Source organism: Leishmania panamensis, assembly GCF_000755165.1.
Source record: "Leishmania panamensis strain MHOM/PA/94/PSC-1 chromosome 33 sequence".
NCBI lineage: Eukaryota > Euglenozoa > Kinetoplastea > Trypanosomatida > Trypanosomatidae > Leishmania > Leishmania panamensis.
Window position 1 is genome coordinate 1,044,905 of NC_025880.1, and position 16,110 is coordinate 1,061,014.

At 56.9% G+C, this 16,110-nt stretch overlaps 2 protein-coding genes across 2 annotated transcripts; both read left to right on the forward strand.

Moving 5' to 3' along the window:
- Positions 1 to 4,755: 4,755 nt before the first annotated feature.
- On the forward strand, positions 4,756 to 10,965 carry LPMP_332670 (Unc104-like kinesin, putative; the record flags this gene model as incomplete). The annotated part of the gene is made up of 1 exon (XM_010704056.1): positions 4,756 to 10,965. One exon carries the CDS (start codon positions 4,756 to 4,758, stop codon positions 10,963 to 10,965), a length of 6,210 nt encoding a protein of 2,069 aa, XP_010702358.1.
- Positions 10,966 to 12,069: 1,104 nt separating this feature from the next.
- On the forward strand, positions 12,070 to 13,653 carry LPMP_332680 (aminopeptidase, putative; the record flags this gene model as incomplete). The annotated part of the gene is made up of 1 exon (XM_010704057.1): positions 12,070 to 13,653. The coding sequence occupies one exon, from the start codon at positions 12,070 to 12,072 to the stop codon at positions 13,651 to 13,653; it is 1,584 nt and encodes a 527-aa protein (XP_010702359.1).
- Positions 13,654 to 16,110: the final 2,457 nt, after the last annotated feature.

The window sequence follows — 16,110 nt, forward strand, 5'->3', positions numbered from 1 at the left end:
CGGTCTCTCCGTCATTTTTGCCAAGCACGTGATGTCAGTGCTGCGTTGCTTAGCGATGTCACTGAACTCATCGCTGTAGAGAATGTGCGCTACGTGCGTAAGGGCGTGCAACCAGACTTCAACGGAATCACGACGGATGAGGCGTAGTACCCGCTCTACACCCTTCACTGCTCTGAGGTTGAACGAGAGTTCATGGAGGGCTGGTGAGAGGTGGATGGCTTGCCACTTTTGTGCAACGAGAAGTGTCAGGGTCATCTGGTTCTGCCCACAGGAGGAGGCCATCCCCAGGGCCACTGATGAGCTACTTAATTCGCCAGTGCCTTCCAGGACTGCTATTGACCGATGCCTCACTCCCTCTGCGCAGTGAGTGTGGGGCCATAGGGGGTTTTATGGCCGGTCTTTTGTTCTTGTTTGGTATGCGGTGCGACTCTTCCTCCTTTTTTTCTCCTTTTGTCTGACACTTCTGCAATTACGCCATGTGAAGGGGCAAATGAAGAGGGGGTGTGCTTCCCTCGAAAGCCGCTCCACGAAGAGAATTCTTGTTCCCCGATGAGTGTCCATGGGTCTTCATTCTGGTTCCTTTCACTTCTCCCTTACAGCCGAACCACATGAGAAGTGTCATGGCGATTACTGCGAACGTGGTCCAAAGCAGTTCTTTCGATCTTTTCTTCTCCGCCGTTGCACTCGTTTTTCATTTCTCGCATTTAAAGCGAGTTTTTCTTCTTTGTTTGTGTGTGTTGGACGCTTTGTGTGCCCCCCTCCCCCCCCACACGCATGCGCCCGCTCGGGCATTGTGTGCGCCTCTCTGTCTCTTGGATTTCACCTCTTTGCTACAGTTGTGATGCCTCGCCCCCCCTTTTTTATCTTCCGTCAGTTTCTTGTTTGTTTGCTTGCTTTTCAATCCAAGCCTCTGTGCATGCGTGTCTCTGTCTGTCTGTGTGCTGCCCTGCTGCCGTGGGTGACCTTTGGGACGGTGCACGCCTTCTCTCCTGTTCTCTCTCTGCCACTATGTGTCTGCTCGTAAGCGCCACATGCAGAGCTGGCAGAAAGGCGGGTAGGCGATAGGCATGTAGAGCCAGCATCTCATGTACACCGTTCTCATCATGTGATTCGCTTCTCCGTCCCTCATCTTTGTCAGCGTGCTCTTTTCTACCCCTCTCCTTCCGTCCCATCCTCACCGGCCAAGAGGAATGCACGTGGCAGCAACCTTCCTACGTCGCATCCAGGGCGCCTGAGGGCAGCGCGAGGAAAAGATGTGTGGTGGTGAGGAGGTAAGGAGGAGTCATCTGACATGTATGGTGGGAGATGACACTGACCGCGCTCTCTTGTTCATGTGTGCCTGTTTCTTTCACTGCTTTTTCACTTTTTTTTTTATTTATTTTCTACCGCGCCCGCTCTGCGTCGCTTCTCCCATACTGCTCTATCGTTCATGTCTTGGCTGCTGCGTTCTTGTCATCGGTGCCTGCTCTCAAGAGGTTCGAGTAATCCGAGGAGTGCCCTCCCATGTGAGGAACCTGGTCACGTACTGGTGAGTAGGTGCGTCTCCGCTATCTTGCATGTTTCTCATTTACGAGAGCCGTGGGCGCAGTGCCTCGAGCTGCTCTCCTTTTCCATTGCATTTTAGGCCACGCATGAATCTCTAGTATTGAATTGCCTGCGTGTCGAGAAGCGAGCCGAAGCAACAGCTCATGCACCCCCCCCCCAGACGACACCGGTGATCCTAGCGATGCAGCAGGTCGTTCGGGAACTCCCTCCCCGGCGTAGATGGATGCATGGTTGTTGTCGCATTTCCTCCGTTGATGTAGTTTTCTCCGTCTCCCCTTTCACTGCACTGTGCCCTTCTCTTTTTCCTCCCCAATCACCGCTGCTTCGTGGGCCTCCTTCGTCCCCTTCATTGCGTTTTCTCGCACATGCCGAGAGCAAACCGCTTTCAACTCTCTCGCTCGCTTTGTCCCCACGCTATCGACTCGTGGAGCATCCATCAACTTCTTTGTTTTGTTCTCGATGGAGTAGGCCTCCTTTTTCCTCCCCGATTTGACAGGAGAAGGAGAGAGAGAGAGAGAGCAAGTCAGATCTCCCACGTTCGACCTCCTACCCTGCAGGGTTTCATGAGGAATGGCGTCGTTGTCTAGGACAACGCGAATGACTCGATAGAAGACCAGCAAAGGTGACCACCTCGGATTTCCTGCACCGTCCTCACTAGAAAAATGGCCCGCCTGGTTCCACCTCGCCGCAATGATCATGTTGGAAATGCACATGTTAAGAGAATAACTCTTGCGGGGATGTAGGCGGTCGTGCTTGTGATTCCTTAGCCCACGACCACCCTCTCTGACGTTCCTCTTCGCCTCACCTTGAGGCGAAGGTGCCTGGAAGGGATCCTCAGAAGAAGGAAAATCACCCTGTTCCTCCCACGGCAGTGGGATTGCGCTGTAATACGTTTCTATCTCCAGTCTATACCTTGCGCATCGAAGGCCTTGCTGACTCTACGCTCTCCCCGAGGCTTTTCAGCTTCGACTACTCCTCCTTCTCTGTGACACTCTTGAGGTGCGGCTGCCTAGTGAGTCTCCGCTTCCCCTTCGTGTCACGGGCTGTAGACACGGTCACATTGTGCACACCACTCAGCACCGCGTGCCTGTGTGCAGTGCTGCAAAGCTTGATATTTTCCGCGCTAGTTCCACGTTGCACGTCCACTTCCTTCAACCAGCTCGGATAGATCGTTGTGAAGGATTGCTGGTAGCGCAACTTTTCGGTTTGGGGAAACCGCGTCACTGATTTGAATGACCGGATAGTATCTCTGTGTGTCACTGGGCATCTCATGACTTCAGGCCTGACACGCGTGGTCTGTTGGAGGTGCAGAGGCCGCTGCACGGAGGGTGGAATCTTGATTGGGGACGTTCCTTGTCGGCGGCGAATTTCTGTGTAGAGCGCTGTCGACGCTGTGCACATCTCTCTCATCTCTGGTGTTCTCATCCCGCTCGTGCTCGGCGTGTGAGATGTAAGCCATAAACCAAGCGCCACTGCACTGTCGCCGCCAGCGTGTGTCCAGTTATTTGAGTGATTTCTTGATCTGCCGCACAACGTGTGCACTACCTCGCGCATCGCCTTCTTTCGGGGGCCCCCAATTTCCCCTCCGTGTGGTGGAGGCTCTTTGTAAAGGGATCAGGGAGAGGAGGAAGTTGGGGGGCGACGGATGTACTAACTAACGACACTCGGAGGCACACAGCAACCAAAGGCCAAAGAGTCGCAGGAGAAAGCTGAAACGTCGGAAAGGAGGAGTGGAGCATTGCGGCAGATCCTTCTGCCACAATGCAAGCGCATGAGATGAGTTCCTGTCCCCGTCGCAAGAGATGAGCACAGGTCGACGTTCTTCATGCCTCATCTTCCCAGGCGCATTCCCCCCCCCCCCCCATATGACCCACAGAACTACAGAAGAGAGGAGCTGAAGACGGTAATGTTGTCTTTTGGCAGTGACTGTGGCTTTGGGTCCTTCTCTGTTTCTCCTGTCTTCCCGACTCCATTGGAACTGTGATGCTGGCTTCCTGCGCCGCGCACTTGCGGGTGTTGTGGGCGTAGCGCAAGCTGAGCGCCGTCTGAGCGGAGGGAGGGGGGCTCAGTATTCTTACAATGCCTGGGATGACGGCCCTTCCTTAACTTTTGAGGGCCTCTGATATGGTGGTGCGACTTTTCTGCTGTACTTCTTGCGCATTTAACGTGTCTGCCTCTGTATGCAACTTTATCCTCTTAAGTGCACGTTCAGCGTTTTGACTCTCCTCCTCCCTGTCCCCCCCACCCCTCTCTCACTCCGCCATTTCCACTTCAACACACACACACACACACACACATGCACACGCACAACTCACACCCCTCTCTTCCTCTCCTCTTCGGAGCACATCTCCTATACACTTGCAGCTTGCTGCTTTTCCTTTCTATATAATCCTTACGGCACGAGAGAACGCTGCACTATGCGTCTTACCTTCTGTGATCTGCTCCACTCCTCCACGCATTTCTTCCTCTGATTCCCCCACTCCCTCTCTCCCACAGCTGCGCAGCGCAGGTGGGTCGCCTTCTCACGCTAGCATAGCAGAGTTTCCCCTCGCTCCCTACACGCGTGCATTACAAACGGTCCTCGCTGTTCGTACGGCGTGGTACTCTCAAGTCAGCATTGTAGTGACTGCGTATCGCGTGCCCTCACACTGGCGAGTGAAGGAAGACTTAGCGTTGGGGCGGAGGCTTACCAATTGACCTTTTCGTGCTGGTGTTTTGACACTTGAGGAAGGACTGTTCAGAGCTCTTGCGTCTCTTCCTCCACTCGCACTGTAATTCTTGTGCACCATCGCAGGGGCCTTTTTCATTGAGGTCGTGCTTTTCTCTTTCAACTGACTATCCCTCCACCTTCCAGGAGGCGACAACTCCATCACGCAGCGGCGACGCGTGGTGAAGTAGGCGAAGAGTCTGTTTGGGTGCTTTCCATTGCAGTTTTCTCTTGCCCCGCAATCTGCTTCACGGCACATCCACGTTCGTTTGCCTCGACTCCTCGTCGTGTCCTTATCAGGCACTACACCGCTACCCTCCTCGCCTCCCTTCATACCCCTCCCTCGCGCGCACGCGAGCCGACGTGGGGGCACGCGTGTTTCTTCACACGATCAAGCTTGACAGCCACTTTGAGACCTTTGTTTATCTTCTCTTTAGTCTCTTTCGACTCGTGACGGGTCTCATGGGGACACAGCGATCGCGAAAGAGGTCATATTTTAAGAAATGACTGAGAGCTCGGAGACTCCTTTTCATGAAGCAGAGTCGACCTGGGCCGAATCAGCAGCAGGCTCGATAGATCATAGCGCTGAGCAAAACACCAACTACGAGGAGGGACGCATCACTGTGAGTGTCCGCGTGCGGCCACTCAACTCACGCGAGACGAAGTTGAATGCCGGGAGCTGTATCGCTGCACTCGCAGCGTACAACACTCTCTACATCCTGCCTCCTGGGGAATCGGAGCAGGGGGTGGATGCGCTGATAGCCGTAAACCCGCATCTGCGCGGTACCCGCCACCACCGCTTCACTTTTGATCATGTCTACCCAGTAAACGCCACTCAAGAGCAGGTGTACGAGCAGATCGGTAGACCGGTATTAAGGTCTAGCTTCTGCGGCTACCACACGTGCATTTTCGCCTATGGCCAGACGGGTAGTGGGAAGACCTACTGTATGATGGGGCCCGACGGCGGCACATCCATGGACGACGCACCAGGCATTATACCGCGTCTGTGCCGTGAGGTGTTTCTCGAGATGGAGAAGAGAAAGATAGCGGCTGTGGCGAGCGAGGAGAAGGTAGACTTTAGTGTCTACGTCAGTTACCTGGAAATCTACCGGGAGCGTGTACGTTCCCTCCTGAACGAGGTACACGATGCCAGGATGCTGGCAGGCAGCAGCGAGGATCATAGCTCCTCCTCGCCACAAACACTCTCGGCGTCTGTGCGTCGTCTCACCTTACTTCAGGCGAGTGACTCGGCGGACGCTGCACTGCGAGTGCGCGAGCATCCCACCCTCGGTGTTTTTGTCGAAGGACTCGCCGAGATGTCCGTGACGACGGAAGAGCAGGTGCTGCGGCTCATGGCACGAGGAAATCAGCGCCGGCACATGGCATCGACACGCATGAACGAGACGTCGAGCCGCTCGCATGCCATTTTTACGCTTCAGTTGCTACAGAAGTGCACACGCGTCATCTCGTCGGGTGAGGGCGGCAATGGTGTCGCTGTTATAGAGGCCACGTCCATGACCGCGGCGACGACGACGAGACAACTGGGTGCCAAGATCAACTTGGTGGATCTTGCTGGCAGCGAGCGAGCCAAGGCGACCGGGGCTGAGGGCGAAACCCTTAAGGAGGGCGCACAGGTCAACAAGTCGCTCACAACACTCGGCATTGTTATCAACGCCTTAGCTGCGCAGTCCACCGCCACCGCCAGCAGCTCCACCAGGTTGTCGTCAATGAAGTCTACTGCTGCATCGAAGCGGCACATACCCTATCGTGACTCGACACTCACCTTTCTCTTGAAAGAGTCCCTGGGTGGCAACAGCAAAACGTTCATGATTGCCACCGTTAGCCCCAGCGCAGACAGCTACGACGAGTCGCTCAGCACGCTGAGGTATGCAGATCGGGCCAAAGCAATCGTGATGAAGGCGTTTGTGAATGAAACAGCTGGTGACAGGCGAATACGAGAGCTGGAGGAGGAGGTGACGCGGCTACGCGAGCAAATTCGCTTGCTGCTCAACGCCGAAGCACAGCGCTCCTCCACTGTGATGGCGACAGTTGCAGCAGCGCCTGCCGTGCTTCCGGACAGCGAGTCATCTCTTCAGCCCTCAACCGTGCGAGGCGGTGACGCTAACGCTGCCCTGGATAACTCGACTAATGAGGACAAGATGGGAAGCTTGGAGTCGAGCAGAGCACATTTCCCGGCAGCCGATATGGAGTCCAGATCTGTCTTTGATGGCGATGCGGAGGTACAGGTGACGCACGCCGGCTTCAAAGCCCACGCGGAGGGGGCCGGAGGGATGCCAGAGACAGTGTCGCCAGTGGTGGAGAGTCCTGTCGAGTCCCGCACAGAGTTCGTTGCAGCGCTCGTTTCGGAGTTACGCCGTGCGGAGGAGATGATTCGACAAATCTCCACTTCCGAGGCAGAGCGCAACGCGTACGTTACCCAGCTTGTGAAGCGCCACGAGGAGCAGGAGGTGGTGCGGACTGCTGCAGCGGCAACAACGAAGGACGCCGCGACTAGTGCCGCCGGCTCAGTGACTGCAACGATGCGATTGTGTCGCGAGGACCCGTACCTGTTAAACATGGACGGAGCAGGTGATTGGGTTGTCGCACATCTTGGGTACGGCGAGACGCTCGTGGGGGTGTTTCCGCCTAAAAGGCATGACGAGGCTGGCACTGTAGCGTCGCCATCCGATGCGACGGGTAAGGAAGGTGATGGGGTAGACAGTCAGTCGGCGTCGTTTGACTCATCCCTTGTGTTGCCATCGCATCATGCTGACTCTGACACCGATGCAAATGAGGCGACCTCCAATGAAGATACCGGCGCGCGATATGTACGGCTGCCGAGGGAGCTCAGCGATGGTGTTGGTGGACCGCACTGCATCCTTGAGCGCATCAAGGCGACGGACACTGCCGCGACGACCACCTCCACAACGACGCTGAGGGGCTGTGCAGGGTGCGACACGTACGTTATGCGCCCCATGTACCAAGGACTGTTTGTCGTCAAGGACGGTGGCACACTCCTCCTGCAGAGCGGAGACGTGCTGGATATGGGCGCCGCCCACATCCAGCTCAAGTACATGGACCCTGCAGAGCCCCCAGTGGCTGCACGTGGACGACGAACCGTTTGCACGGAAAAGGCAGCGTACGGTGACAGTGGAGACCCGAGTGTCGATTGGGCGGAGAGCGATCGTGGCATGGGCTCGGCGGCAGCTTCCCGTGGATCTGCAGACTGCACGCAAAAGGAAGCGCTGAAGTCGCTACAAGTTTTTACCACCACCTCTGAGAGGCAATCGAATGAGGTGGGCGACCATGAGGAGCTGCACGTGGCAGATGGTGCGCCTGGAGACGGCTATGAGCTTGAGGGCCATAATGTGAGAGCGGCGTTGCCGGTCCACAAGGATTCCCCACAATCAGCCTGCGGCGACGAGGACGAGTGTGCGAGTTCCGCTGGCAAGGAAAAGCCCAATCAGGAGGCCTTTGGCGGGCGACAAAACAGTCCTACGGCTGGCATTAGCACCGCACTCGCGGCACTGCAGCCACCGTCTAGACCTTTCATTCCTATCCTAGCTCTCGGCAAGGCGCTCCCAGCGAACCGGTTATCAACACCCTCACTCCAGCAGCATCCCTCAGCGTCTGGTGTGCTACTCGATGCCACCCGTACCGACGCTGAAGGCGCGTCAACTTCTGTGGCGCTCTCAGACTCGGCCGACCACTCGACTGTGTGCCCTTTGGTGGAGGAGGGCATTAAGGCGCTCCGCCTCTCGGCCCCTTTTCAAAGCCAACCACCGCCGGCCGCCGCTTCAGTTGTGAGGACGCGAGCGCCGATCAAGCGAGACCCGCAGACGGTGCACCTGAACCCCAAATCTGCGTTGCCCTTGTTGGATTTGCAGTCGATGCGCACTCACCTCTTGTCGAACGCGTACCGCAGCGAGCCCCCACCACGCTTTGTGGGTCGCTACAATCTCGTCCTCCTCGGTCCTTCTGGCAGCGGCAAGAGTAGCCTTGTGCGGAATTTGCAGACGCAGAGCGCGTCATGGCTGCAGTCTGCCTTCTCCACATTAATGAGCAGTGGGCTCGCCTACGCCGGCGTCAATGCCGACAGCAATTCATCCACCTCAGAAGAGGCACATGCCACGATCGGCATTCACACCACCACGCTGACCACCACCGGCACGACACCGATGAGTCTTCACATGCATGAGCTTGGCGGAACTCCATGCTTCAGCCCGCTGCTGGACCAACTGCCATCCCACCGGGTGGTGTACTTGTTGTGCTTCCCGCTGCATGGTGGGCCGTCGCTCATGGCCTTGCGCGGCTTTGTCGAGGATATTTTGTGCCGCACGGACAGTTATACGGTGTCGTTGGTGCTGGTTGGCACACACGCGCACCAGAGCAGCGCCGCCGGTGGCAAGGGCGGCAGCAGCCGCAGCTTCTTCTCTCGCCGTCTTTCCACCACGCAGCAGGCGATACTACAAACTCAGATGGAGGAGGTGGAGCTGCAGGTGGTGAGCCTGATCCAGATGTTGCAGCCGTATCCGCAGCTTCGACCGACCGTGGTGGGCCGATTCGCGGTTGACAACGTGCACCGCCAAGTGTACGCGACTGGGTATCGGGCGGTGGCGACGTTTTCTGACTGGTTGCAGTGGCTTGTAGACCTGGCGCGCGACCGTTGCCGAGCGGATGTGGATTTCGCCGGCGGACTCGTGCCCGCACGGTGCATGGAGCTCGGTCGCCAGGTGGGTCTTCTGCGAGAATGTGGGAGGTGGTGCCTCTCTCTGCGCGACTTCAAGGCGCTGGCAATGGCTGTCAGTACGCAGTACGACGCTGTCGAAGCCACGGACTCCTCCCTCGCGAGAGACACCCTGCGCCACCACGTGCATCTGCTCGCCGACTGGGGCGTGCTGGCGCACCGCTTTCGAAGCACACCACTACGGGAGCACGTGATTCTTGATGTTCTGTGGCTCTGCCGTGTGCTGACAACGCTGGCGTGTGGCGTGCTGGTCGCCGAAGCGGAGCCTAACGGGCTCAGTAGAGAGGATTCCGCGACGATGGTTGCTGCCACGGTCCAGGGAAGGAGGGCGCCCCTGACTGGAAGAGAGGCGGCACTACGCCCTTTGCTCACCCCAGAGGCGCAGCGTATCATTGCCGCAGTGAAAGTGGCGACTATGGAGACGGCGCAGCTACTTCGCTACGGCGTCTTGTCGCTGCCAGTGCTCGTGACCATGCTTGAGCTCCATTTCAAACCACGCGACGGTGAAGAAGCTGCCGGCAGCAGCGGCGGCGACCTGGGGATAGGCAAGGGTGCCCTGAGGAGAGCAGACAACATCGCCGTCGCTGGCCGAGACCCATCTTTGACCGACGCATGCTACAGCGTACCGCTGGCTGGTGTACTCGAACTCCTGGTGCTGTGCGACCTTATCATTCTCGGGCATAAGCTGCTGTTCAGCCCATCTGGCACGACGGTACGCGCTGCTACACCTCCTCCTCAGGATTTCGTGAGGGGATCACGGAGTCTACCCGTGTCTGCCGCCTCGCAGCAGCCAGGAGGCGCTGTGCAGGGGAACGACGACTGCAACCAGGACGACATGGTCCTGGAGACAGAGAGCTTTGTTGTGTACCCGCTCAGTTGCCACACTCCCGTATCTGCTGGAGTCACGTGGCTTTTCCCGTGCTTCCTCTCCGGTCCGTTCTACATGTTCACGCTGGGCATGGTGCCACGCAACTTCTTCCCGAAGCTCATATGCCGCCTGGCCACGGCCTCGGCGAAGATCTACCTCGGTCCAGTGCAGTCGGAGATCTGGGATAGACCGATGCTGCGGTGGAAGACAGACGTGGGGCGTGGTCGAGGTGTTATTAGAGGGCAGCTTTCGGTCGCGCATGGCCCCTTTGACTCCTACGTTGCGGAATGCGCTCATAAGTCGTTTGTGCTGCCTCGATTCTCAACGTATTTCATTCAGACCTCCGCCGAAGGCTCACTGCGACTGCGGGATGGACTGTGGTTTAATGCGGCGTGGTTGGTGTACAAGGAGGAGGAGCAGAGCGATAACTGCGAAGACGACAACTGCCGCGTGCTTGTGCGGCTGGTACACCACAGTGTGTTCCTGTCCTTCCACTGTCATCAGGCGGCCTCGTCGTGGGGCACGAGTAGCAGTGGTGCTAGCCGTGGCGTTCAGGACTTTTACGAAGCTGTTCTCGACTCTGTCCGTCACGTTGTGGAGGAGTTTCCCGGATGCAAGTGCAGCGAGCTCATACAGAGCTGTGAGGACCCTGCGACATTGCTTGAGATGGAGCTGAAGCACCCCGCAGCTCAGTCCGACCAAGAGGCAGCGGCGTTGGATCGCCACATGCATTTTACCAGCATCAGCGATAACCTCAACAGCTTGGAGCGCGTGCTTGCCAGGAGCGATCGGGCACTGCGGACTGCCCGCACCGCCCGCCACTCTCAGACATCGTCTTCAAAAGCTGGGGAGGACGAGAGTGCCTACGTGCCGCTGCTGCGCAATTTCAGCACTACGTGCCCGCTTGAAATTACCGAGTGCATTCGGCGCTGGAAGACAGAACAGCGCTTCTACATCTCTGCTGAGGTGGAGTCACAGCTGGTGTGTGTACTGCAGGAGTTGGGCGCTTGCTACCAGGGGCGGGCATCATCCACTGTTAACAGCTGTTCAGTGCTCGATCGCTTGCTGGATGTGCTGGCTCGCATCGACACAGCGTGAAAGGGAGGGAGGAAGGGGGTAGGTAATAGACGAACACGCGCCCCCCCACCTCCTGTTGGTGGTGATAGTCGTACCGATGTCTTTTAGTTTCCCATCATGCTATTCGTTACTCATGTGTGAGCGCCTCATTTCCTGCTGTTCTCCGTCGCCGCACATCAAGAGACATCCGAGACATGCATGTCTCTTCAGTCATGTCCTTCGAGACCCCCTCTCCTAACAAGCCAAAACAGGGATAACAGGAAAAGTGTGCGTCAAGCGCTATCATGCGCAGGCGGCACGGGAAAGAACTTATGTGTCACTGCTGTCAGAGATGTGCCGGCAAAGGATTCTGTCGAGGTGCTCCTCTATGGATCCACCGCTTCCTCCATCACTGCGCTATCGCATCTTTGCATGCTTCTGCCTGTCTCAGCACACGAGTTTTTTTCCACTTGTTTTCGCCTCCTTTACTGTTTCCTCGCGGGTTTTGCTGTTCATGTCTGCTGCTAGTGTCCACAGCAGTGGCGAAGAACTCACCGATTTGAAAAATGCGACAACGCTGGGAAAGGCTCACCCCTCGTGCATCTTTCTCAGCTTCTTCTCATCACGTGTAGCCAGAGCTCGTGAGGTGGATATGATTGCTGGAATTCACATAGGTCTTGCCGTTGAGTTCACCGCGTGTTCACTTGACCGAGTCCTATGGCGCCTACTCTCCGCCAATAGCAGTGAACTCCTCTAGTCCCTCCCTCCCCCCCTCTCTCTCTCCTCCTCTCTCCAACCCTCGTGTCACGCGTGCGCGTACAATGGTGAGGTGCTGCCATGCGCCTCATGGAGCGACTTCCTCTTCCGCAAACAAACAAACAAAATGAAAGAGTCCCACAAAGAAAAGGCGTTTTCGTGTTTCCAAATAATTTGTCACCCAACCGGCAACGCCTACTCGCTCGTGTTCTTCTTCCTCTGTTTATCGCTAGCAAGTCCGTGCTCCGCATTCCTTCGCGCGTGCCCATCAAGCGCCCTTCTCATCTCACGCCACCTGTTCTCTCGGGGCCTTTTCACGTACTGCTTCGTTTGTAGTCACCAGAGAGTCGTAGCAGCTGGGCTAATCGTAGCGAGGAGGTGACTTGAGAAATGAGCACCTACAAGCGCGTGCGCTCTGAGTCGGCGCGCGAGGAGGCGAACGTGTCTGCCTTCGTGGATAGCTGTGTGAACTTCGAGAGCAATGTGACGTTCTACACGGTAGAGAAAGGCCACGAACTGACTGCAAAGGCGGGGCGGGTGCAGACAATGCTTGTGCTGGGCACGGATGCACAGTTGAAGGAGACCTCTGCGACTGCGGTGTGTCCGTACTATGATGCGGCGGCGTGTGCTGCTGCGGCGACGGCTCCAGAGTCGCGTGCGCACGTGGTGAAGGTGACGACGACGGTGAGGCTGCTGATTGGCAAGGTGCCGTCTGTTGCGTCGCGCCACAACTGCCCATCGCGGCCGGACCAAGTGAGCGAGATTGTGAAGCATGCGATGGCGGAGTGCCCCGCGGCGGACGTTGAGGCTGGGCTGGACATCTACTATCTGGGCAGGGGTCAGGAAGTGAGCGTAGCGACCGCGATTGCGCGGTCGTGCAACCAGTCGTTCACTGCGAAGCGCGGACGCGCGGAGAAGAGCTACCTCAATGCTGGCCGCCCGGTGCGCGTGGTGATGCTGTCTGGCAAGACAGCGTCGCTTGCTGTGATTGCGCAGTGCGTGCAGCTGTGCCAGCGGCTGGTGAACGCGCCGACGAACCTGCTGGACACGGTGACATTCACTGAGATCGCTATGCGGTGGATCGACAAGCTGAAGGCCGCCGGCAGCGATGTGGTCACCGACGTGATGGCTGGGGAGGAGCTCCGCGAGCGTGGGTACGGCGGTCTGTATGGTACAGGGAAGGCCGCTGAGTACCCTCCGCACCTCGTGACGCTGTCGTACAAGCCAAGGGCTTGCATTTCGCCCAAGGATCGAGTAGCGTTCGTGGGCAAAGGCATCGTGTACGACACGGGCGGTCTTGCAATCAAGTCGCGCGACGGCATGTGTACAATGAAGCACGACATGGGAGGTGCGGCAGCTGTGTTCTGCGGTCTGCTGTGCTTGGCAATGCTGCATGCCCCGATTGAGGCGACGAGCATCTTGTGTCTCGCTGACAACGCCGTGGGCCCTTGCTCGCAGCGCAACGACGACATCCTGCGCATGAAGTCCGGCGTCACCGTCGAGATCAACAACACCGACGCCGAGGGACGCCTTGTTCTCGCGGATGGTGTCTACCATGCCTCCAAGGAGCTGAGCTACACGCCTAGCATCATTGTGGACATGGCGACCCTGACTGGTGCGCAAGGCATTGCGACTGGGCAGCACCACGCTGCCATCTACGCCAACACAGATGCCAGCGAAAAGCGCTTTGTCGCCTCTGGCAAGGTGTGCGGCGACTTGTGTTTTCCGGTCGTATACTGCCCTGAATTTCACAACCCCGAGTTTTACAGCGCCGTGGCCGACTACAAGAATAGCGTGAAGAGTCGTAGCAATGCACAGGTGAGTTGTGCCGGGCAGTTTATTGGCAACAATCTGGCCAAAGACTACAATGGCGAGTGGGTGCACGTGGACCTGGCTGCGCCGGCGACCCGCGATGAGGCTACGGGGTTCGGTGTCGCCTTGATTGCGCACATCTTTGCAGCGGAGCTTTTATAGAGCGAAGGCTGCTGTCACAGCAACGAACCAAGAACAGGCGCGTCGTGGTGGAGAAGCGGAGTCGCCTGAGGACGAGTTCTCTTGTCGGCACGAGCTTTTTCGTGCTGCCGCAGTGCTCAGGACTGTCTGTTGGGTTGCTGACGAACCAGCTGGCCCCCTTTTTCTGTTATGTCTCAAGCACAACTACTGAAGTCATTCTCCATGATGCAATGAGTCTCAGTCTTTTCACTTGTTGTATGGTTGTCGACTGCATCCGCGTATTCCCCTCACTCTCGCACGCAGTTTTGTGACTGTTTCGCCTGTTGTAGTCTTCCCCCATGGCTGAGCGTGCACAGAGGCTGGCCGGTGAGCCGCACGCAGCCCCCTCCCGAAAGGGAGTCGTTCCTGCCAAAGTCAACACGCACGCCTGAGTGGGCATGTATGCCTGTGCGCGGCCATGACACGGACACCCCCTCGCTCTCCCGCAAAAAAAAAACAAAGGGAAAAGGAATTGGCAGAACAGCAGGATATTTTTCACCCCAGAGCGATTGTCTTTTGGCGCCAATGGGGCACCACTGGGGCAGCTCTTATGCCTTGGGCTACTCGATTGTGAGTTGGAGACGGAAGTGCAGGGAGTAGGAGTCAACAGTACTCGGTGTACGGGGGTTGCTACTTCTTGGCACATCGCCGTGAAGTCGTTTGCAGATTCCGAGCAGTCTCCATGCCCTCTTCATTTCTTCTTCCCCCATAGTGCGTGTGCGATGCTGGTGAGCTCTGCTGCGCATCTCCCCGCCACCGTCGGCTCTTGTCTGGTGAAGAGCGATATGTGCATTTTGTTTGCTCTTCTTCCGCCTTCACCCACTTGCGGTTCTCTCTCTGTTGTCTTTCGTGCTCTGTGCTTCGCGAATGTGTCTCCCTATATTCGTTTCTCTAGTATGGCGAACACAAAGCTCGTCGACACCTCGGCTTTGTAGCCTTCCCAAGGATGGTAGTACTAGCTTTTTTCTCGTGCGAGCAGTAGAAGGTGCTGCTCTGCCCCAGGACATGGGATAGTAAGCACCTTCAAGCCCGCGTGCATGTGGCGCGACATAGTGTGGCTGTTTTCTCGCTTCCTTTTTTCTCTTGCGCTTGTGGCCACAGTTTAAGCTCTTACGCTCGCTCACTTTTGCGTAGTATGACGACATTTTCCTAGCGGAGTCTCCGTCTCCTTACTCTGTCTTTTGTCATTCTTGTGCTTTAGCTCGGCCTCTCTCTTTCTCTGTGCATCAGGCCACCCGTGTCGGTGCTTTTATGGGGCACTCGCTCCTTGCGAAATGGGCGGAGGCGGAGGCGGAGGGAGGGGGGGGGGTCGAGTATCGTTCCGAAAAAGCGAAGAAAAAAGGAGGACGCCCTCCCATGGCAGCGTCCCCCGCCCACTGCACCTCTTTTCCCACTCTCTCCGTGGAGGAGTGTGTCTGCGGCTGCTCTGTTGGTTGGCTCTGCGGTGGTCACTTCTCCTTTTGGAGTGGGGGAGGGGCAAAGGCGATGCACTCTTCTTATCGTTTCCTCTTTTTTGTTTAGTTTTCTCCCCTCTCTCTCTCTGCGTTGCCACTCAAATGACTCGATGTCGCTGTAGAAGACTACTGCACAGGCACAGCGCGGAGGCTGGACAGTCTCCTGCACTTTCCTTCAATCGTGCAGGCGAGGGGAGGTGTGTGTCTCTCTATGTGCCTGTGATGTGTGTGCGCGTGCTCTCTCTGCGACAGCGGCTCAAGGCAAAGCAGAGCCAGTCGGGGCACGCTCGTGGAAAAAAAAAATAGACAAGTTGGTGGACAGGTGGTTTCGCGCGAGGGATGCCCTCTGCCCCTTGATGGGTGTGCTTTGTGAGCTACAACTAGGATGCGTGCAGGGTTTTCCTCCGTGGCTCCTGATGCTAGAGAGTGTATTGCATTGTGCTTCCCTCCAAAACCTGCCGCCATTGTGGTGCTAGTTGGAACATCGACTTATTCTCTACAAGTCCACTAGATTAAGGTGAAGGATATTGTAGGATTTCGCCTAGATGTAGAGCTACAGCGACTCTGCAGCCTTCACTCAGATGAGTTGGGCCACTTCCCCTCCTCTCTATTCTTCCGACTCACTCTGTTCGCGATTTGCTCTTCTTTCTGTTGGAGAGGGGGGCATGTGTGCGCTCAGCACAGCGAAAAAGCTGCGGTGCAACAACGCCCATTCCTTCTTTCTCTGTGTGTTTGTGGCTGTGTGCCGCTTATTGAACTCGCGTGGCACGACGTACCACCATTTTTCAACAGACGTACGAGACTTTTAAAAATCTAACACAGAACCGAGCCAGTAGAGGAAGTCCTTCCACTGTCAACGCGCAGCACTCTATCTTGTAGGGAACCCTGTCTTCTCTTGCTCTTTTCGACAGGGCTCCGAGAGCTATTATGCATAGCCGAGCGCAGCACGCACCGCTTACCTAGTTGGACGTAGCCTCTCTTGGTT